General features: G+C 51.1%; 2 protein-coding genes across 2 annotated transcripts; one reads left to right on the plus strand and one right to left on the minus strand.

The window, feature by feature from the left end:
- Positions 1 to 9545: 9545 nt before the first annotated feature.
- Positions 9546 to 12481, minus strand: LOC138682852 (olfactory receptor 14J1-like). The gene is made up of 2 exons (XM_069774377.1): positions 12286 to 12481; positions 9546 to 10641 (listed from the first exon to the last, which is right to left on the minus strand). Exons 1-2 carry the CDS (start codon positions 12329 to 12331, stop codon positions 9653 to 9655), a joined length of 1035 nt encoding a protein of 344 aa, XP_069630478.1. The 5' UTR covers positions 12332 to 12481; the 3' UTR covers positions 9546 to 9652.
- A 10056-nt stretch (positions 12482 to 22537) lies between these two features.
- On the plus strand, positions 22538 to 23624 carry LOC138682562 (olfactory receptor 14J1-like). Its single transcript, XM_069773809.1, has one exon. It carries the CDS (start codon positions 22553 to 22555, stop codon positions 23516 to 23518), a length of 966 nt encoding a protein of 321 aa, XP_069629910.1. The 5' UTR covers positions 22538 to 22552; the 3' UTR covers positions 23519 to 23624.
- Positions 23625 to 23914: the final 290 nt, after the last annotated feature.

Below are 23914 nucleotides of genomic sequence, written 5' to 3' on the forward strand. Positions count from 1 at the left end.
GGGGCTGATAGTCAGCAACTGGAAGGCAAGGAAGCCCAACAGCTGGGATCCCTCGCTAGAAACCGGGGAATTGAAAGAGGAATTGGAAAAGAGGCAGCAGTTTGCAGTCTCTGGAGCCGGCTCCTCTCAAGTGTGAGGGCAAGATATCCATTCAAGGAAGATCTTGTCAGTTCCTCAGAAAAGTGGACTACCGCAGATGAAGGCATCCAGTACCTGAGAGAGTTAGCAGTGGTGCAAGTCATCTACAGTGATCTAGATGATGAGGAAGTTTCCAAAGATCCAGAGGATGCCCTGTGCACACGGGCCATGTGGCGAAAGGTGATTCAAGGTGCCCCAGCATCGTATTCTAACAGCTTGGCAGCAATGTATTGTCCAGATATGGAAACACCAACTGTGGAGAAAGTGTCGTCTTGGCTCCAAAACTTTGAGGAAAATCTCTGTGTCTCCTCATCCCTACAGGACAGTGCTTTGGCTGTTAGGGATGCTCCAAGAAATCAGTCCTCTCGTGCCCCAGTCAGAGGGAAAGGGAGCCCAAGGCGTATGCCACGTGGTACACTCTGGTTCTTCCTGCGTGACCAAGGGGAGGACATGAGGAAGTGGGATGGTGAACCCACCTTTAAGCTGGAAGCCCGTGTGCGTGAACTGAGAGGGAAGACAGCTGTTAAGAAGGGGTCACCCAAGAAGAAGGCTGTCAGCGTAGTTGCTGTAGAGGCCCAAGAAAGCACTCAGCGATCCTCCAGGCACAGAAGAACTGAAACTACCTCCCTTGATTCTGGTGAGGGGACTTCTGGTCTGGTACCGCAAGGATCGGACAGTGAATATTCTGATGAGGAACAGCAATAGAGGGTCCCTGCCTTCAGCCAGGAGGAGGAAAGGGATGACCGGATATACTGGACTGTGTGGATTCGATGGCCTGGCACATCAGACCCACAGAAGTATAAGGCTTTGGTAGACACTGGTGCACAGTGTACACTGATGCCATCAGGATACAGGGGCACGGAACCCATCTGGATCTCTGGAGTGACAGGGGGATGCCAAGAATTGACTATACTGGAGGCTGAAGTGAGCTTGACAAGGGACAAGTGGGAAAAGCACCCCATTGTGACCGGCCCAGAGGCCCCTTGTATCCTTGGCATTGACTACCTCAAGAGAGGGTACTTCAAGGACCCAAAGGGGTACCGATGGGCTTTTGGTGTAGCCACTGTAAATGCAGAGAAGATCAAACAGCTATCTACTCTGCCTGGCCTCTCGGAAGATCCCTTCATTGTGGGATTGTTGCAAGTTGAAGAACAGCAGGTGCCAATCGCTACCAGGACGGCACACCGTCGGCAATATCGGACAAACCGAGACTCCCTGGCTCCCATCCATGAGCTGATTCATCACCTAGAGAGCCAAGGAGTCATCAGCAAGACTCATTCACCTTTTAATAGTCCTATATGGCCAGTGCAAAAGTCTGATGGAGGGTGGAGGTTAACAGTAGATTATCGCGGCCTGAATGAAGTGACACCGCCACTGAGTGCTGCTGTACCAGACATGTTAGAGCTCCAATATGAACTGGCATCAAAGGCAGCCACGTGGTATGCTACAACTGATATTGCCAATGCATTTTTCTCCATTCCTTTGGCAGCAGAGTGCAGGCCACAGTTTGCTTTCACATGGAGAGGTGTCCAATACACCTGGAATCGACTGCCCCAGGGGTGGAAGCACAGTCCTACCATTTGTCACGGATTAATCCAAACAGCACTGGAACAAGGCGATGCCCCTGAACATTTACAATACATAGATGACATCATTGTGTGGGGCAACGAGGCAGAAGAAGTGTTTGAGAAGGGGAAAAGAATAATTCAGATTCTTCTGAAAGCTGGTTTCGCCATAAAGAAAAGCAAGGTCAAGGGACCTGCACAGGAGATTCAGTTCTTGGGAATAAAATGGCAGGATGGACGCCGTCATGTCCCTATGGATGTGGTTAACAAGATAGCATCTATGTCTCCACCAGCTAACAAGAAAGAAACACAAGCTTTCCTAGGCCTTGTGGGGTTCTGGAGAATGCATATTCCAGGTTATAGTCAGCTTGTGAGCCCTCTCTATCGAGTAACGCGGAAAAAGAACTATTTTGAATGGGGCCCTGAACAACAACAAGCCTTTGAGCATATCAGACAAGAAATAGCTCGTGCAGGAGCTCTTGGGCCTGTCCGGACAGGACCAGATGTGCAAAATATACTCTACACTGCAGCTGGGGATCATGGTCTCACCTGGAGCCTGTGGCAGAAAACACCAGGAGAAACCCGAGGTCGACCATTAGGGTTTTGGAGCCGGGGGTACCGAGGATCAGAAGCCCACTACACCCCGACTGAAAAAGAGATACTAGCAGCATATGAGGGGGTTCGAGCCGCTTCAGAAGTTGTTGGTACAGAAGCATATCTCCTCTTGGCACCACGATTGCCCGTGCTACACTGGATGTTCAAAGGAAACATCCCCTCTACACATCATGCAACCAGCGCTACATGGAGTAAGTGGATAGCATTGATCACGCAACGGGCTCGACTGGGGAAATCTAACCGCCCAGGAATTCTGGAAGAGATCATGGACTGGCCAGAAGGCAGAGATTTTGGAGCATCACCTGAGGAGGTGGCTCGTGCCCAAGAGGCACCACCATATAATGAGTTACCAGAAGACGAAAGGTGTTATGCTTTGTTTACTGATGGATCCTGTCGTGTGGTAGGGAACCATCGGAAGTGGAAAGCTGCTGTGTGGAGTCCCACACGCCAAGTCGTTGAGGCCACTGAAGGAGAAGGCGAGTCAAGTCAGTTTGCAGAAGTGAAAGCCATCCAACTAGCCCTAGACATTGCTGAACGAGAAAAATGGCCGGTACTCTACCTCTATACCGACTCCTGGATGGTGGCTAATGCCCTATGGGGGTGGCTACAGCAGTGGAAGAAGACTAATTGGCAACGCAGGGGTAAACCCATCTGGGCAGCAGCATTGTGGCAGGACATTGCTGCCCGTGTAGAACACATAACTCTAAGGGTACGTCATGTAGATGCTCACGTGCCCAAAAGCCGTGCCACTGAAGAACATCGAAATAATGAACAGGTAGACAAGGCTGCCAAAATAGAAATAGCTCAGGTGGACCTGGACTGGGAGCGTAAAGGTGAGCTATTTGTAGCTCGCTGGGCCCATGAGACATCGGGACATCTAGGGAGAGATGCAACATATAGGTGGGCTCGTGATCGAGGGGTGGACCTGACCATGGAGGCCATTACACAGGTCACTCAGGAATGTGAAACATGTGCTGCAATCAAACGAGCCACCAGAGTAAAGTCTCCCTGGAACAGAGGGCGGTGGCTGGGTTTTCGATATGGCGAGGCCTGGCAAATTGACTACATTGGACCACTGCCGCGAACACGCCAAGGCAAGCGCTACATACTCACCATGGTGGAAGCAACTACTGGTTGGCTAGAAACATATCCTGTAAACCATGCCACTGCCCGAAACACCATCTTAGGCCTCGAAAGGCAAATTTTATGGCGACACGGTACCCCAGAAAGAATTGAATCAGACAATGGGACTCATTTCCGAAATAACCTCATAAGCTCCTGGGCAAAGAAACATGGCATTGAGTGGGTGTACCACATACCCTATCACCCGCAAGCATCTGGGAAAATTGAGAGATATAATGGACTGTTGAAGACTATGTTGAGAGCGCTAGGCAATGGGACATGGAAGGATTGGGATACAAATTTAGCAGAAGCCACTTGGCTAGTTAACACCAGAGGATCTGCTAACCGTCCTGGTCCTGCCCAAACAAAACCCCTACATACTGTGGGAGGGGATAAGGTCCCCGTAGTGCACATGGGGAAGTGGCTGGGGAAGGCAGTGTGGATTGCACCTCCCATGGGAAAAGGCAAACCCATTCGTGGGATTGTCTTTGCTCAGGGACCTGGGTGTACTTGGTGGGTAATGCGGAAGGATGGGGAGACCCAGTGTGTGCCTCAAGGACATTTAACCTTGGGGGGAAAAATAATCTGTGATGTGAGTTGTATGTTGTAGGAAGTAATGTAGCAGGAATGACCTGAACTGCAGAGGAGTGAACTTCGCAAGGAACCAGACAAGTGCATCGGTGACCCAAACCAAGCCAGTGTTGGGGCCCAACGATCGAACATACTGCTTCTCCTGTCCTGACCGACCACTCATCTTGATGGATGGGGCCCAAGTCATAACCTGTGTGTGAACATCAGGAAGAGTGGAAGAAGCCCATGGAATATCTATCTCTTAAAGGACAGGGGATAGTAATTAATAAGAATGTATAAATCCGTACGTTGGGTATAAAAGTGGTTTAAGTATGTAGTTTCAGTTGTAAGTGTTCGTAAGAAAGGATTTCAGTAATGAGAATTCAATACAATAGTATGGTTAGAAGATATCTGTATTAAGTTATGTGGAACCTGAGCAGGACGCAAATGGTATGGAATAAGGGGTGGAGATTGTATTGGGTCTGGCTGAGATGGAGTTAATACTCCCCATAGCAGCCCTCATAGCACTGTGCTCTGCATCAGTAGCTAGAAAGGTGTTGATAGCACACCAGTGTTTTGGCTACTGCTGAGCAGTGCTGGCACAGCATCAAGGCTGTCTCTCCAACATTTCTGCCCCCCCTCAATGGCAGGCTGGGGCAGGGCAAGATCTTGGGAGGGGACATAACCAGGACAGCTGACCTAAACCAACCAACCAGATATTCCATACCATATGACGTCAGCTCAGATAGAAAAGCTAAGTTAAGGGAGACGGAGTGGGGGGCATTTTGTCTTCCGGAGCAACCACTACGCATACTGAAGCCCTGCTTCCCGAGAAGCGGCTAGACATCGCCTGCTGATAGGAAGTAGAGAATAACATCATTTGTTTTTCTTTGCTTTCGCGCGCGCAACCTTTGCTATCACTTTATTAAACTGTCCTTATCTTGACCCACGAGCCTTTTGTTATATTTTCTCCCCCCGTCCAGCTGAGGAGGGGGAGTGATAGAGCGGCTTTGGTGGGCACCTGGCATCCAACCAGGGTCAACCCACCACAATAGTAAAAGCATTGGAATATACAAATGATGCACAGTGCAACTGCTCACCACCCGCCAACTGATGCCCAGTTAGTCCCCGAGTGGTGATCCCCCTGCCCCCACTCCCCCCAGTTCACATACTAGATGTGATGTCACATTGCATTGAATGCCCCTTTGGCCACTTTGGGACAGCTGCCCTGGCTCTGTCCTGTACCAACTTCTTGTGCCCCTCCAGCTTTCTCGCTAACTGGTCATCAGAAGCTGAAAATTCCTTGACTTTAGGCTAAACCCTACTTAGCAACAACTGAAAACATCAGCGTTACTGACATTCTTCTCATACCTAACTCAAAAACATAGCACTATACCAGCCACTAGGAAGATAATTAACTCTATCCCAGCTGAAACCAGGACACTATCCACCCCTTATTCTATACCATTGACGTCATGCTTACTTCCCATACTTTCAGTTATATCCTGGTCAATAATCATCACCCTTTCTGTCCTTTTGGGATATATAGACAATGATATATGTGTATATATATATGTATACACACACAGAGATATCATTCCTTTAGTTTATGGGTCATGTTCATAAAAAGTTCATTGAGTTCATTTAGTTCCTGACTCTGGGCTCCATCTGTCATACCAATCTTTCTGGGCAGGAGGGATGGTGCAAAGTCCTCTCAGTCGGCAGAGCAGGATTAGGCTTCAGTGTGGTGTGATGAGCAGGCGACATTGGACGCAGCAGGACAATGGTGTGCACTGTTGGATTGTTGCCTGCTGGAGTCAGTTCTGGTTCCATCACTACTGCACTTCACTCAGTTTTATCACAGTTCATTCTTGCTTGATCTAAGTGATTCTTACTGTAGTACTATGGATATAGCAGATAACAGTTATAGTACTGACAACAGACAGTAGCGGGGTTATATAGCAACTAATGTCATACAGTTTAATTCTGGCTATTCTCACTTAAAATCATATCCCCTTGAGGCACACATCGGACTTCCCCATCTTTTTGCATCACCCACCAAATGCACCCGGGCCCTTGAGCTAAAGCAATCCCACCAACGGGCTTGCCTTTGCCTGAGGCAGGAGTAACCCAGACTGTCCTCCCTAACATATGTCGCCTCCTCAGGTCCCTCACAGTATTTTGAGGTGTTGCACTCCTTTAACTCATAATCTTCATGAGTAAAATTCCCCTGTTCTCCACACATCTCTACAGTACAGCTATTCATGTTTGATGGTGCTTTTCTAGCCCGTCTTTAGTCCTTGAAAAGGGAACCACACTATATCTGAACACTTTCCAAAAATCACGCATGGACGCAAAATTAACCTGAATTAAACCTTATGTATTAGAACAAAATTCAGCTGTGTATGGATCGAGCAAGAAATGATGACCCCCTCTCCTTTCACTTTTTTTTCCCATCATTTTCTCAGGCTTTGGGAAGACAGAAAACTAGTAAATGTGAAATTCATGGGTGCCAATGATTGAATTCTCATCCTCAGCCTCAGCTGAATCCCTTCTCCTTGGGCAACACTGAAAAGCACAGGCTAAGATGTTTTGGTACATGGGCAGATGCCTGATCCCCTATCAAGACAGCAATGGGAGCAATTGCATGATGCTGCAGGTAATGAAAGGGGGCACATACTTCATGGGTTTGCTGCCCGGGGTAGAAAATAGCCCAGAAACCAGCTCAGAAACAACAAAGGAGGGTACAAAATAAGAAAAGCATGGCTAATGGGGGAAGGATTAACAGGTGTGGCAGGTAAACCCCAGCCAGCAACTAAGCCCATACCCAGTCCTCGCTCATTCCCCCCAACAGCAAGATAGGGGAGAGGATCAGAAGGGCAAAAGCAAAAAACTCATTGGTTAAATTAAGTCCAGTTTAATAAGTGTAGTAACGAGGCAAATGCAAGCAAAGCAAATGAGGAATGAATTCAGTACTTCCCATTGGCAGGCAGGTGTTCAGCCATCTCCAGGAAAGCAGGGCTCCATCATGTCCAACAGTTACTTGGGAAGATAACCACCATCACTCTGAACCTTCCCCATTTCCTCCTTCTTCCCCCAGCTTTCTATTGCTGAGCGTAATGTCTTATGGTATACAAGATCCCTTAAGTCAGTTGGAGTCAGCTGTCCCAGCTGTGTCCCCTCCCACACACTTGTGCCCCCAAAGCCTACTCGCTGGAGAGGCAGGGGGAGAAGAAAAGGGCTTGGCGCTGTGCAAGCACTGCTCAGCAGTGACTAAAACATTGGTGTGTTAGCAACACTGTTTCCGTCACAAATCTAAAACATAGCGCCATACAAGATACTATGAAATTAATTAATTCTGTCATGAGCTCACATACAACAGCCCACCCATGTTGGCTCTGCCTACCTCTACCCCTCTCCACTGAATGAGCTGCCACATGTGCCACATTGGGGTTTGTGATGCAACAAGTCAAGCAGCAAGAGAAATGGCCTCACACTCCACCTCCCAGCCGTTCCATCTTCACCTTCCTCTGCATCTCCCCTCTCCCAAGATCTCAGCGCTGCGGGGTACATTTTCCGACCCTCCAGGTGACAGCACTGGGCCTGCCTCAGCACCTGGCCAATTGGGTTCTTTCCAAAGAAGTGACCTCAAAATCCACCTCCCACCTACCATGCCTCTCCTTGCATCATCCTCTTCTGGAAACAGGAGTCACCTCCCACCCAGCCTCCCACAACCCTGCCCCTTTACCTGCCTCTCCTCTCCCCTCCCCAGCACTGTCTTTCTGCTGGGCAGGCAGAAACGTGCTCCCCCACCCCACGGGGACTGCAGAGCCCTGGTGGGACAGCTGGAGTGGTGGGAGGGCAGCCATGGGTGCCAAGGGCTCCTCAGGAAGGCAGGTGGAGGGTGAGGAGGCGGAGGGGAGCTCTGTGCAAAGGGGAGGCTGGTGTGCACAGAGCCTTGCCTTGGAGGAAGCCTCATGGTCACAGGTCCTCGATGACATGGCAAGTTGAAGCACCCCCACAGTCTGCTGGGAGGGCAGCAGGGCTGGGCACAAGCAAGCCAAGAGACTCCTGCAGGGTGTGGAAGACAGCTTTTTGACAGAGACACTCAATGAGCTGTCTAGGGCTGGTCTCTTCCTGACAGACAGAGTGGATCTGTCTGGGGATGGGAAGGAGGAGGGCAGCCATGGCTGCTACCACCATGAGATGGTGGAGAAGTAGGACAACTAGCAGAATGGCAGTGCGGGACTGCAGGAGAGCTGCTTTCTGGTAGCTGAGGATCTGCTTGGACTGTGTTGTGGTTTCAGCCCAGCTGGTAACAAAGGACCACACAGCCACTCGCTCACTCCTCCTGCCCCCCTCTGGTGGGATGAGGAGGAGAACCAGAAAGTGGAAAAGAAAAAAAAAAAACAAACCGCAGAACCTCATGGGTTGCGATAAGGACAATTTACTGGGACAACACAAAAAGAGAAGTTACAACAACAACAACAACAACGGTACTAATAAAAGAATATACAAAACGAGTGATGCGCAGTGCAACTGCTCACTACCGGGAACCTGACGCTCCACCAGTTCCCCCACTGAAAACAGAGAGACACCTCCCCACCCCGCTCCCCATTTATATGATGAGCATGATGTCACATGGTATGGAATAGCTCTTTGGCGAGTTCAGGTCAGCTGTCCTGGCTGTGCCCCCTCCCAGGTTCCTACGAAAATGAACCCTATCCCAGATGAACCCAGGACAGACTGTCCTGGAGGACAAAGGGCCTTGAGTCCCTCCTGGATCTTCAGGGACAACGTCCTCAAAGCCCAGGCAGAAGCCAGCCTGATGCACAGGGAGTCGAGCAGGACCTGGCAAGAGGTTAGTGTGGATGAACAGGGACCCCCCTGACTTAGGAGGTCCAACACCAGAAGGAAGTGCAGGGAGGCTGGAGGGGGAACAGCCTGCCCGGGAGGCAGGCAGACACCTGGCCTGTGTGTGCAGGGATGGAGCCAGCAAAGCCAGAGCTTGGTCGTGGCTGGAAATGGCCATGCATGGGGAGGGCACCCAGAAGGGCTTCTCTAAATGTGTTCTCAGCACAACGACGGCAACCGAGGGAACCACTGGTCCCAACTGGCAGTGGGGCACGGGGATGGAGTGACAAAGCCAGTGTAAATACAGCAATTCCTCAGAACCAAGATTCTCCCTCGAGAGTCCTGCCACACAGCAGGACTGGGACTGAGCTGCCAGAGCACTCAGGCCTTACACCAAGCCAGGGGCTGAGAAGGAGAGTGTGGGAGTGGAAAGAGAGCAGCTCTGGGAAGACCAAGCACTGGTGCTGCCTGGCAGTGCTGCTGTGCTGAGACTCTTTTCCCCTTCCCTTCCACACACAGACACTGCCCTGCAGCTTCACCAAGATCTCAGAGGAAGGATCTCAGGCAAACAAGTCCCTGCAGGGTCCTTTACTGTGTTGAAATACAGAGAGAGCACTGCGCCTCATTTACACAGCCTCGGGGTCAAATTCTACAGGTAGACAGTGAATTACAAGTGGGATGAATCATAAAATTTCATTGTGAACATTATCACTAGAAAAATAAAGAAAACACCACCGCCACCACAAAGAAGAATCGGAGAAGACAGGCTGGGCCTGTAATGAGTTCCATTATGAATGCTCTGCAGAAGAAAACAGGCAGTTTATTGCTTCTGAAAAGCACCCGCTCATCATTTTCCGCAGGGCATCCTTGAGCTCCTGGTTCCTCATGCTGTAGAGGAGGGGGTTCACTGCTGGAGGCACCACCGAGTACAGAACTGCCACCACCAGATCTAGAACTGGGGAGGTGAGGGATGGGGGCTTCAGGTAGGCAAACACTGCAGTGCTGATAAACAGGGAGACCATGGCCAGGTGAGGGAGGCACGTGGAAAAGGCTTTGTGGCGTCCCTGCTCAGAGGGGATCCTCAGCACGGCCCTGAAGATCTGCACATAGGAGAAAACAATGAAAACAAAACAACCAAATGCTAAACAGGCACTAAGCCCAAGAAGGCCAACTTCCCTGAGGTAGGAGCGTGAGCAGGAGAGCTTGAGGATCTGGGGGATTTCACAGAAGAACTGGCCCACAGCATTACCTTGGCAGAGTGGTAGTGAAAATGTATTGGCCGTGTGCAGCACAGCATTGAGAAACCCACTGGCCCAGGCAGCTGCTGCCATGTGGACACAAGCTCTGCTGCCCAGGAGGGTCCCGTAGTGCAGGGGTTGGCAGATGGCAATGTAGCGGTCGTAGGCCATGACGGTGAGGACACAATACTCCGCTGCGATGAAGAAGAGAAAGAAAAAGACCTGTGCAGCACATCCCCAGTAGGAGATGGCCCTGCTGTCCCACAGGGAATTGGCCATGGATTTGGGGACGGTGGTGGAGATGGAGCCCAGGTCGAGGAGGGAGAGGTTGAGGAGGAAGAAGTACATGGGGGTGTGGAGGTGGTGGGCGCAGGCTACGGCGGTGATGATGAGGCTGTTGCCCAGGAGGGCAGCCAGGTAGATGCCCAGGAAGAGCCAGAAGTGCAAGAGCTGCAGCTGTCGCGTGTCTGCAAATGGCAGGAGGAGGAAGTCAGTGATGGAGCTGCTGTTGGACATTAGCTTCTTCTGGGCATGAGGCACTGTTCAAGAGGGAAAGAGATTGACAAGTTAGAATAGACTTCTCTGAGCTAAACCTAACGCATTTCTCACAGAAACACCACCAAAGCTGCCTCTCCTATTTCAGAAAGATCTTTGGCAGGTCCCTTTCATGAGCTGTGCTTGGTGCTGGCTGAGGGTGCCACTGGGAGCAGCGGGCTCTGCTGTGGGCTACGGGGGAGTCAGTCCTGACCTACAGCAAGAGGCAAATAGGAACATGGTGTCATCTTAGAGTAAATCCATTTGTCATATCAAAGAGCTTTTCAGCATTGTCACTCCCAATGCAACCAAAACTGGGGATTTTGTTTTGAGTATTTGTTCTGGTTTCCACACGCCAATTAAGGAGTTCTTTTGGCAGGGAAAGAAGCGAATGTCCTAAAGATGGGATGTCCTGAAAGGAGAGTTTTGTCATTTGTGTCACTGGGAGCCTGGGGTTTAGGAGGGGATTGGGATATTTTACTCACATGGACAAATGTCTGAAATGCACCCAAATCCCCCCTCCCCATCCCTCTCCAGTGACAAGAACAAGAGGAGCAGGGACAGGAGGACAAAAATGGATAAACACTACAGACCTGCTGCCAATGGAGGCAGGACAGGGACAGATGGCAGGGTATTTGATAATTTCTTCTCTTCAGGGCTGACCCAACTGAGGTGACTGAGTCCCCATGGCCGTAAGGGCAGAGGATCTGCTGGGTGGGAGAAAAGACTACAGGTTTTCTCTAGTGATGACAGGGAGGTGCCCGAATTCCCCCTCCCATGGCATTTCTGGGAGCAGCTCCCTCCTCTCACTCCCTGCCCCTGTCTCTGCTGCCTGGAGCTGTCCCTGTCAGCAGCTGCTTCTCTGTCCCCTTGTCTCCTCCCTCTCCCTGCTCACAGACCCCATCCCACCCGCTGTGTGCTCAGCTCTGCCCTGCAGACCCCTCCTGGCAGCCAGGCACTGCCCAGGGACATCTCTGTGTGTGCAGGGGTTAAGGAGCACCTCAGACAAGTGCTAAGGACAACTGGGGTCTCGGTGCCTTCTCCAGAGGGGACAAATAAATTTTAATGTCACACTGCCCACCCACCCACCAGGAGGATAAAAGTTCAAAGCAAAGACTCCTTACCTTTCAGGAAAATACTGCCTTGATGTTCTTCTTGAAAGTCCCCTCGGAAATGCCCAGGGCTGAGCTGGAGCTCTGAGCAAATGTGACCCATGCAGCAGCCTCTCGACAGCAGAAGCACCCTGCTCTGCCCTTCCAAGGGTCATTTCTTTCACACACACCTTCTGCCCACACTGTCATGGGGAGTTCCCTGCGCAGGCTGAGTGCTGACCCTGGCAGGCAGCAAAGTCCCTGCTGCACCACTCAGCCCCTGAAACACCAGGACCCTGCTCTGAAGGACAGCCCTGGGCACCCCTGCATGCACACCCGGCTTCACAGCCCTGCAGCTGGTGCCAGGAGAAGGCAGCCCTCATGCCCTGTCCCTCTGACAGGGCAGCAGGGAAGCCCTGCTCTGGAGCACACCCTTCTCTTCTACACCAGAGAAATGAAGCCAGTCCCCCTGCCAGATCCCATACACTGTCAGCTGTGGCGGTTTTCGGAGATCCCTGCAGGAACTGAAGCTCTATTGCCCTGCACCCACAGACTTACCATGCAGAGGGCTGGGAAGATTTCTCCCGCAGTGAGCTCTCAGCATCCTCCCACTCCACACTGCCTTTAAGCTCTCTCTGCCTTGCAGGTCTCCTCTCGATGCCTGCAGGCAGTGCCCCCAGCCCTGCTCCTGGGCAGAGCTGTCTCTCTGCAGCGCTGCCCGCTTGCCATGAGCTCCCTCTGTCCCAGGAGCCCAGCCCAGCTCAGCAGCAGAGGACCAGCCCAAGGCAGCACTTGCTCTGCCCCCTCTGGGCTCCCTCCAGCTGTCCCTGGGCCTCCAGGGGAACCTGCTGGGAAACAGGCTGAAGCAATCACGGATGTTCCGTCCCGCACCTGGGGAGAGACACTGCTTTCCAGCAGGGTCATTGCTCTGCTGAGAGACAGACTTAGGTCCAAGAATCAACTTGTCTGAGAATCATAGAATCACTGAGGTTGGAAAAGAACCTTACCAACAATTCCAACAATGAACCTAACACCAGCTAGTCCACCAATAAACTGTGTCCTAAACACAGTGTCTTTTAAATACCTCTAAGGAGGGTGACTCAACCCCTTCCCTGGGCAGCCTCTTTCTTCTGCCATCATTGGGCAGGACACGCAGACAGTGACAGGCAGGGATCTCCTTTAGCCCTGCTGAGGGAAGGGGGCCAGCTGAGTCCATGGAGGCATCTCATCCTGGGTCTGTAGTCCTGGGGCTGGAAGGGGACTCAGCTCCCTCCCATGCCCACCACAAACCCACAGGAGGTAGGATTCCTCTTGCCTCAGTGCAGGTCTGCATTAAATAGGCACCTGCATGTCTGCTCCTTGCCTCAGCTCCCATGCTAACGAACGTTGATGGAGGCCAGGAGTGAGGTGTTCAGATGCAAATGTCTGGTGACATTGGAGGTGCCAGAGGTGGTCAAAGAGGTGTGCAGGTAATAGATACAGATCCAAGATATGTGCAGGCAGATATAGAGACAGGACAACATCTGAGCACCTCTTTTTAGCAGCTCCTGGGAATTTCCTTTGGCCAAGTGAAATGACAGCTGGTGCCCAAATTAAAGGCAATGGAACCTGTCCCTCCTCATGATGTTCAGGGTGGCCTACAGAGGTATTCATCTGATGGAATGTATTCATGTGCCATAGGGAGAGCTCAGTCTTTCTCTTCCTCTTCTCCATCTGTTGGATTTACTAGGTCTTGGCTGACAATATTGGCAGTTGTCTCATGTTCAGCCCCACCTTGGGTTACAAAATTCAGAGCATCTACTTAATTCGGTGTTCAGATCTAGGCCCACAAAGCTACAGGAGATGCCAGGGCTGGCTTGGGAATCACAGGGCCTATACGAAAAAGCAATTCTCCTTCAGGGAGGGTGTGTGACAGTTCCCCCAGATGGCATCTCGGTAAATATGATTTGGTGCTTTTGTGCCATTGACAGTTGCCATCAGTCAGAGGCACCAGTCATCAGATGCCATCAGAGAGGCAAATTCTGTCCCTTCTTCTACCCATTAGTTGCAGACATTGCATGATCACAAAATACATCACACCTGGGTCCTTTCTCACTTCCTTGAATATCCAACCAAGGAACAGCCCAAGCCATTTACCAGTGTTCCTGGGTACATCTTGCCTTCAAAGACAGCATCCTCCAAGCACAGCCATGGTTCATATCAAAACTCAGCTGAAACTCAAAAGGCAATTCAAGGGCACCAAAAGGAGATGTTGCTACGTCAGGAACAGTTAAAGAAGAAAGAAAGATACTACGGGACCACTATTAAATTAATTGATAATAGGAGTAGACAGATCTGAGACTGCCAATGTCGTCTTTGCCTCAGTTACCGCCAGCAAGGTCTCCCAGGCCTTTGTGCTTTGAGGGAGGACACTGGAAGGGAAAGGGGAACAACCAGTGGTGGATGAGGATCACACCAGGGCTTACCTAGCAAACTACACCCTTACCAGTCCATGGGAGCAGAGGGGCTGCAGTCAAGGGTACTGGGGAGGTGCTGGTCTGTTCTGATCCCAGTAAGGAAGGCACTCAGACTCTGTGAGGCATCATTTAAAATGCTCTTCCTTAGGTCTAGGGCTATAAGGAGAGAAGTGTACAGATAATCTTATGTCCCTTTAGATGGCTGGAACCCCAGGAAGTGTAGCATGGATGTAGAAGAATGAGGAGGGTGGAAGCCCCCTGTATGAAGGGGAAGCTTGGAGTTATGGAGGTCCTCCATGTGACGGGCAACAGGTTGGGTTAGCTTTTGTCACTGAGGATCAGAGGAGTCAGTAAGAGTGACATTGTGCTGGCAGTTACAAACTACTTGATGATGGGAGAGGAAACAGAAAAGGTCTTTTGTCAGCAGCCAAGGAAGTCTCCATGTTAATGGTCAGGTGCCTATGGGGGACTGGCAGTGCCCTGGCATTCACTGGCCAGGCAAAGCAACAGGTTGCCAACAGCCTGAAGGACCTTGGGACAACTTCTTAACAGAGCTGCTAGGCGGACCAACGATGCTGATGCTCACCTGGACCTGACCCTGCCTCTCTTTGGGACAGCTTCCTTAGCAACACCTGCAGCCCCGGAGGGTGATTCCCTGGGCCTGCACCAGGCAGCGACCGTGTTTCTCTGCAGCACTTGCCCTTTCCTCCCTGGGTATTGACCATGTCTCTCCATTCCACATTCATGGACCCCAAACTACCAGTTGAGGAAACACATTTTGGTGAGGGGAAGACCTGCCCGAGGCACGCCTGCACTTTGTGAGTCCCAAGAGCTTGTGCAAATCTCGGGGTGGAGCTCATTTGCTACCCACATTTGTATTGCAGATGGTTGGGGAGCACCATTACCAAGCAGGAAGTGAGAGAGTTGCTCCCAGGACAAGATCTGCCTGATGGGGATGGAGCTTACAGCTGCAGTGTCTCCGAGTCATTGCCCCACATAAGGTTTGTTTGATATATGGCCGTGTTCCTGGAAATAATGCCATTTGGGTGACTTCTTCTCACCATCAAAACTAGGCAGGATGAATCCCATCCCTGGCAAAGAGCATGCATAAACTGAAGGAACTGCCCCTCACCTGCCCAGCGTTGGCCTTGGCATGGGGAGCACCTTCTGGGCCTGAATGGACAAGCACAGCTGTGCCCTGCCTGCAAAGCTCAGGAACTGTTCTCCACTCTTAAAGAGAAAATGAGCACATTTTTCATCAGCTGAAATGCATCAAACACTGCTCCTTCACAGACAATGTTTTCCCATGATGTCAAGGTGGAAATTTCCAGCCCAGGTACTATGCTCAGGAGAAGATATCCTGATCTTCCCCATTACACCCGTGACACTGCTCTGCCTAGTATCCTGTGTATTGACTCTCACCACTCTCTCACGGGTTTCCACATGTCCTGCTTGAACTGACCATTTCCAAAGAAATCTTTCCAGCAGCCTGCCTGGATGTCTGCATTTCCCAGTGTCCATCCAGCTTTCCTCCCCTCATTGGTCTCTACCCATTCAAACACCTCTCAGCTACCCAGGTGCTGCTCAGAGTTTCAGGTGCTTTAAAGCTTGCCTTGACTTTCAGTAGTCTGCTTGATGGTCTCTTGAGCCAACTCCTCCATTGTGTTTGTACCTGTTCTCCTGAGTATCTCACTGAAAGTGTTCCACTAAGGTGACACGCAGCGGAAAGTGGACTTCAGTGGAGGAAACATGGACTTCATACATTATTTTTTAATGAATTGTTTTTCTTTGCTCCTTTTTTTTTTAATAATGGCAGGTAAGCAACATTCTTCTGTGATTGTGTGCAGCTGGTTCTCCAAATAAAGCCAGTGGGGATCTGTTCAAATGAGCTGAATCACTCAGCTACAGACTTTACTGGGAAAAGCTTGGATTTGACAAATCATGATGCAAGTCCAGGTGACCACAGAGAGAAATGATGGATGGAGGTGGTGGTGAGGGACCGCTGATGACGATGGGGCACAGGACAATGATCTCCCATACATTGTCTGACAGAAACAATCTTACCACTTCCTACATGTTCAGACATCATCCGCAGATGCTGTGGATCAATATGAATTGAAGGCTGAGATTATGTGTTCTGTAAGCGGCAAGACAAAGAAAACGAAGAGATGCTGATTTTTTTGTTACTTATCATTTCAATCTTCTCTGCTCGGCTACACTCCTGAAATTTCTCCAATGAGGCCCAAAAGACTTGAAGAGTTAGGGAAAGTGATGCACAGAGACATGGCTTGTTAGGGTGTTTTGCATGTTAAGGAGCCCTCTGGTGCCCAGTTCCTGAACTGCAGATACTGAAAGCAGGAACAAGCCTCTGACAAAGTGGAAGGCAGCAGAAAACCCCAAGTTTCTGAGGGTGTTGGAGGCCTCACTGAGGGCCAACACTGACAAAGCCATGCAGGGAATGCCCAGTCAATGTGTCGGTCCCTGGGGGCTAAATAGGCAAAAAACCGTGGAGACACTAGTTGCAGGTGGCAAAGGCAATGAGCTGGTGGCTCTGATCACATGTAAGCCCTTGGTGTTTGTTAATCATCAGAGTGGCCAAGCCCTGACCCCCAGGGCCTGGTAGAAGAGGTCCTTTCCCTCATGCATTGCTCAGGCCTCTACTGAGGGTCAGGGTGAGTGCGGGTGTGTGTACAACTTGGTGGTAGATTTTGTTGCTTTAAACACAAAGCTGTGGTGTTCTGGGGATTTGGCAATGCCTCTGAGTTCCACACAACTCATCCAGCCTCTTTCATAGCCCTGCTGACAGTCCTCAATCACCTGAGATGTCCCAGTCCCAGACTTGTTTGCATCCCCAGATTGGATCCATATCCCACCACTGCACTGCTATTACTCCGGCTGCTGCTGCCGCCCTAAAATCAGATCTTGAACTATTCCACAGTAGCATGACTACCACTTGCTCCTTCAGGTCCTCTTCTGGCCTGTAACACACTCTCTGCTACGCACACTCCACTCTCTCGCTGCACTCGCCCGTGTCTCCCAAAAGGTTCTCACTTCCCCTGCAGTAAGGAGACCTCACTCCAGGAGGTTCATGCATGCTCCAGGCTCATGGATGTTGCCTGAATTCCAGGCAAGTGTGGGTAGTGAAGGAGAGGAAGACAGGAAGGTCGGCTCACAGGCCATGAGGAGCAGTGTTCAGCCACCCCCAGCAATGGGCACTCCCCATCTGCCAGGTTAAGGCATGCTCCCCTGATGGAACATTCTCATGTAACCCCTGGTTTGTGCAGGGTCCTGCAGCCACACTCCCAGGGCACACCTACTCCTCCTCCACCTACACACATCAACTGCTTTCCATTGCTGGGCTCAGGCATGGTTGTAAGGATTTGCTAAAGCCCTGAACCATCTCCTTGCTTCCAAATGATTTCACCCTCTCTCACATCACTACACATCTCCAATCACTGCCTAATCACTAACTGACAAGTTAAGAAGCTCTCAAGGCTTTCCTCAGGTAATGACCATGTTTCTACATTCGTCATTCATGGATCTGAGAAACACCAGTTGAGGAAACACCTCAAGATGTGTGAGGCGAGGACTTCCCTGAGGCACCTCTATGCTCTTGGAGGTCTGAGTGCTTTTGCAAGGCTCCAGGAATTAATTTAGTGACATGTATTTGGTGTTCCTTTCTTGAAACACAAAGCCTTGACCTGATCCTGACTCCCTCAGAGTGTCCTATTGTACCACAGCTCTTTTTGATGTTGATACATTTATTCATTTCATTCCTGTCATTCAGTCTTACTTGACAAGGTAGCTCTTAATTTCATAGTGTGTAACCTCTGGCATGAAGTTTTTAGAGCATTGTTATTTCTCTCATTCCTGACTGTTATCATTTAATGGCAAGAGCTCTCTCCTGAGAGGAATGCTTCTTTGCATGGGTACTTGGAGAGATCATTCCTGTGCTTGGAGGAGGCTGTCCTGTCAGGCCTCTCAGATTTGCTCATGCTCCTTCACCCTTCAGAGCTGCTTCCCATGGCACCACCTGGATCAGTCTCCCAAGTAAGTCAAAGACTTGTCCTCTGGAGTCCAGAGTCTGTGCTCTGCTGCTGGGCTCCCTCACTGCCCTTTGGTGTCTGAGACCCCACTGTTTCATGGTCATGACAGCCAAGGCTGACACTGGTGATCACATCCTGACCAGCATTTCCTTGTGGGCCAGGGTCAGGTCCAGGTGAGCATCAGCCTTGTTGGCCCACCTAGCAGCTCTGTGAAGAAGGTGTCCCAAGATGTTCAGGCTGTTGGCAACCTGTTGCTTTGCCTGGCTGGTGAATGCCAGGGCACTGCCAGTCCCCCATAGGCACCTGACCATTAACATGGAGACTTCCTTGGCTGCTGACAAAAGACCTTTTCTGTTTCCTCTCCCATCATCAAGTAGTTTGTAACTGCCAGCACAATGTCACTCTTACTGACTCCTCTGATCCTCAGTGACAAAAGCTAACCCAACCTGTTGCCCGTCACATGGAGGACCTCCATAACTCCAAGCTTCCCCTTCATACAGGGGGCTTCCACCCTCCTCATTCTTCTACATCCATGCTACACGACCTGGGGTTCCAGCCATCTAAAGGGACATAAGATTATCTGTACAATTCTCTCCTTATAGCCCTAGACCTAAGGAAGAGCATTTTAAATGATGCCTCACAGAGTCTGAGTGCCTTCCTTACTGGGATCGGAACAGACCAGCACCTCCTCAGTACCCTTGATTGCAGCCCCTCTGCTCCCATGGACTGGTAAGGGTGTGGTTTGCTAGGTAAGCCCTGGCGTGATCCTCATCCACCACTGGTTGTTCCCCTTTCCCTTCCAGTGTCCTCCCTCAAAGCACAAAGGCCTGGGAGACCTTGCTGGCGGTAACTGAGGCAAAGATGACATTGGCAGTCTCAGATCTGCCTACTCCTATTATCAATTAATTTAATAGTGGTCCTGTAGTATCTCTCTTTCTTCTTTAACTGTTCCTGACGTAGCAACAGCTCATCTTGGTGCCCTTGAATTGCCTTTTGAGTTTCAGCTGAGTTTTGATATGAACCATGGCTGTGCTTGGAGGATGCTGTCTTTGATGGCAAGATGTACCCAGGAACACTGGTAAATGGCTTGGGCTGTTCCTTGGTTGGATATTCAAGGAAGTGAGAAAGAACCCCGGTGTGATGTATTTTGTGATCATGCAATGTCTGCAGCTAATGGGTAGAAGAAGGGACAGAATTTGCCTCTCTGATGGCATCTGATGACTGGTGCCTCTGACTGATGGCAACTGCCAATGGCACAAAAGCACCAAATCATATTTACCGAGATGCCATCTGGGGGAACTGTCACACACCCTCCCTGAAGGAGAATTGCTTTTTCGTATAGGCCCTGTGATTCCCAAGCCAGCCCTGGCATCTCCTGTAGCTTTGTGGGCCTAGATCTGAACACCGAATTAAGTAGATGCTCTGAATTTTGTAACCCAAGGTGGGGCTGAACATGAGACAACAGCCAATATTGTCAGCCAAGACCTAGTAAATCCAACAGATGGAGAAGAGGAAAAGAAAGACTGAGCTCTCCCTATGGCACATGAATACATACCATCAGATGAATACCTCTATAGGCCACCCTGAACATCATGAGGAGGGACAGGTTGCATTGCCTTTAATTTGGGCACCAGCTGACATTTCACTTGGCCAGAGGAAATTCCCAGGAGCCACCAGAAAGAGGTGCTCATATTTTGTCCTGTCTCTATATCTGCCTGCACATATCTTTGATCTGTCTCTATTAGCTGCACACCTCTTTGACCACCTCTGGCACCTCCAATATCACCAGACATTTGCGTCTGAACACCTCACTCCTGGCCTCCATCAACATTACTTAGCATGGCAGCTGAGGCAAGGAGCTGACATGCAGGTGCCTATTTCATGCAGACCTACACTGAGGCAAGAGGGATCCCAGCTCCTGTGGGTTTGTGATGGGCATGGGAGGGAGCTGAGTCCCCTTCCAGCCCCAGGACTACAGACCCAGGATGAGATGCCTCCATGGACTCCGCTGGCTCCCTTCCCTCAGCAGGGCTAAAGGAGATCCCTGCCTGTCACTGTCTGTGTGTCCTGCCCAATGATGGCAGAAGAAAGAGGCTGCCCAGGGAAGTGGTTGAGTCACCCTCCTTGGAGGTATTTAAAACACACTGTGTTTAGGGACACTGTGTACTGGTGGACTTGCTAGTGTTTCGTTCACAGTTGGACGTGGTGATCTTAAGGGTCTTTTCCAACCTCAATGATTCTCTGATTCTCAGACAAGTGGATTCTTGGACCTAAGTCTGTCTCTCAGCAGAGCAATGACCCTGCTGGAAAGCAGTGTCTCTCCCCAGGTGCGGGACGGAACATCCGTGATTGCTTCAGCCTGTTTCCCAGCAGGTTCCCCTGGAGGCCCAGGGACAGCTGGAGGGAGCCCAGAGGGGGCAGAGCAAGTGCTGCCTTGGGCTGGTCCTCTGCTGCTGAGCTGGGCTGGGCTCCTGGGACAGAGGGAGCTCATGGCAAGCGGGCAGCGCTGCAGAGAGACAGCTCTGCCCAGGAGCAGGGCTGGGGGCACTGCCTGCAGGCATCGAGAGGAGACCTGCAAGGCAGAGAGAGCTTAAAGGCAGTGTGGAGTGGGAGGATGCTGAGAGCTCACTGCGGGAGAAATCTTCCCAGCCCTCTGCATGGTAAGTCTCTGGGTGCAGGGCAATAGAGCTTCAGTTCCTGCAGGGATCTGGGACATCTGACAGTGTATGGGATCTGGCAGGAGGACTGGCTTCATTTCTCTGGTGTAGAGGAGAAGGATGTGCTCCAGAGCAGGGCTTCCCTGCTGCCCTGTCAGAGGGACAGGGCATGAGGGCTGCCTTCTCCTGGCACCAGCTGCAGGGCTGTGAAGCCGGGTGTGCATGCAGGGGTGCCCAGGGCTGTCCTTCAGAGCAGGGTCCTGGTGTTTCAGGGGCTGAGTGGTGCAGCAGGGACTTTGCTGCCTGCCAGGGTCAGCACTCAGCCTGTGCAGGGAACTCCCCATGACAGTGTGGGGAGAAGGTGTGTGTGAAATAAATGACCCCTGGAAGGGCAGAGCAGGGTGCTTCTGCTGTCGAGAGGCTGCTGCATGGGTCACGTTTGCTCAGAGCTCCAGCTCAGCCCTGGGCATTTCCGAGGGGACTTTCAAGAAGAACATCAAGGCAGTATTTTCCTGAAAGGTAAGGAGTCTTTGCTTTGAACTTTTATCCTCCTGGTGGGTGGGTGGGCAGTGTGACATTAAAATTTATTTGTCCCCTCTGGAGAAGGCACCGAGACCCCAGTTGTCCTTAGCACTTGTCTGAGATGCTCCTTAGCCCCTGCACACACAGAGATGCCCCTGGGCAGTGCCCGGCTGCCAGGAGGGGTCTGCAGGGCAGAGCTGAGCACACAGCGGGTGGGAATGGGTCTGTGAGCAGGGACAGGGATCAGACAAGGGGACAGAGAAGCAGCTGCTGACAGGGACAGCTCCAGGCAGCAGAGACAGGGGCAGGGAGTGAGAGGAGGGAGCTGCTTCCAGAAATGCCATGAGAGGGGGGGTTCAGGCATCTCCCTGCCATCAGCGGAGAAAACCCTTGGTCTTTTCTCCCACCCAGCAGAGCCTCTGCCTTTACGGCCATGGGGACTCAGTCACCTTCTCAGTGGCTTCAGCCCTGAAGAGAAGAAATTATCAAATACCCTGCCATCTGTCCCTGTCCTGCCTCCATTGGCAGCAGGTCTGTAGTGTTTATCCATTTTTGTCCTCCTGTCCCTGCTCCTCTTGTTCTTGTCACTGGAGAGGGATGGGGAGGGGGGATTTGGGTGCATTTCAGACATTTGTCCATGTGAGTAAAATATCCCAGTCCCCTCCTAAACCCCAGGCTCCCAGTGATACAAATGACAAAACTCTCCTTTCAGGACATCCCATCTTTAGGACATTCACTTCTTTCCCTGCCAAAAGCACTTCCTTAAGGGGCGTGTGGAAACCAGAACAAATACTCAAAACAAAATCCCCAGTTTTGGTTGAATTGGGAGTGACAATGCTGAAAAGCTCTTTGATATGACAAGTGGATTTAATCTAAGATTCCCCCATGTTCCTATTTACCACCTGCTGTAGGGCAGGACTGACTCCCCTGTACCCCACAGCAGAGCCCGCTGCTCCTAGTGGCACCCTCAGCCAGCACCAAGCGTATCTCATGAAAGGGACCTGCCAAAGGGCTTCCTGAAATAGGAGAGGAGGCTTTGGTGGAGTTTCTATGAGAAATGCATTAGGTTTAGCTCAAAGAATTTTCTTCTAACTTGTCACTGGCTTTACCCTCTTGGACAGTGCCCCATGCCCAGAAGAAGCTAATGCCCAACAGCAGCTCCATCACCGAGTTCCTCCTCCTGGCATTTGCAGACACGCGACAGCTGCAGCTCTTGCACTTCTGGCTCTTCCTGGGCATCTACCTGGCTGCCCTCCTGGGCAACAGCCTCATCATCACCGCCGTAGCCTGCGACCACCACCTCCACACCCCCATGTACTTCTTCCTCCTCAACCTCTCCCTCCTCGACCTGGGCTCCATCTCCACCACTGTTCCCCAATCCATGGCCAATTCCCTGTGGGACAGCAGGGCCATCTCCTACTGGGGATGTGCTGCACAGGTCTTTTTCTTTCTCTTCTTCATCGCAGCAGAGTATTGTGTCCTCACCATCATGGCCTACGACCGCTACGTTGCCATCTGCCAACCCCTGCACTACAGGACCCCCCTGGGCAGCAGAGCTTGTGTCCACATGGCAGCAGCTGCCTGGGCCAGTGGGTTTCTCTATGCTCTGCTGCACACGGCCAATACATTTTCACTACCACTCTGCCAAGGCAATGTTGTGGGCCAGTTCTTCTGTGAAATCCCCCAGATCCTCAAGCTCTCCTGCTCACGCTCCTACCTCAGGGAAGTTGGCCTTCTTGGGCTTAGTGCCTGTTTAGCATTTGGTTGTTTTGTTTTCATTGTTTTCTCCTATGTGCAGATCTTCAGGGCCGTGCTGAGGATCCCCTCTGAGCAGGGACGCCACAAAGCCTTTTCCACGTGCCTCCCTCACCTGGCCATGGTCTCCCTGTTTATCAGCACTGCAGTGTTTGCCTACCTGAAGCCCCCATCCCTCACCTCCCCAGTTCTAGATCTGGTGGTGGCAGTTCTGTACTCGGTGGTGCCTCCAGCAGTGAACCCCCTCCTCTACAGCATGAGGAACCAGGAGCTCAAGGATGCCCTGCGGAAAATGATGAGCGGGTGCTTTTCAGAAGCAATAAACTGCCTGTTTTTTTCTACAGAGCATTCATAATGTAACTCATTAAATACCCAGCCTGCCTTCTCAGGTTCTTGGGCGTGGGGGTGGGGGTTCTTTGTTTTTCTTGTGATAATGTTGTGCTCATTGAAATTTTATTATACATCCCACTTGTAATTCACTGTCTACCTGTAGAATTTGACCTAGAGGCTGTGTAAATGAGGCGCAGTTCTCGCTCTGTTATTCAACAGAATAAAGGACCCTCCAGCAACTTGTTTGTACAAGAATGTTCCTCTGAGAACCTGGTGAAGCTGCAGGGCAGTGCCTGTGTGCAGAGGGGAAGGGGAAAAGAGTCTCAGCACAGCAGCACTGCCAGGCAGCACCAGTGCTTGGTCTTCCCAGAGCTGCTCTCTTTCCACTCCCACACTCTTCTTCTCAGCTCCTGGCTAGGTG

Source organism: Haliaeetus albicilla, chromosome 29, assembly GCF_947461875.1.
Source record: "Haliaeetus albicilla chromosome 29, bHalAlb1.1, whole genome shotgun sequence".
NCBI lineage: Eukaryota > Metazoa > Chordata > Aves > Accipitriformes > Accipitridae > Haliaeetus > Haliaeetus albicilla.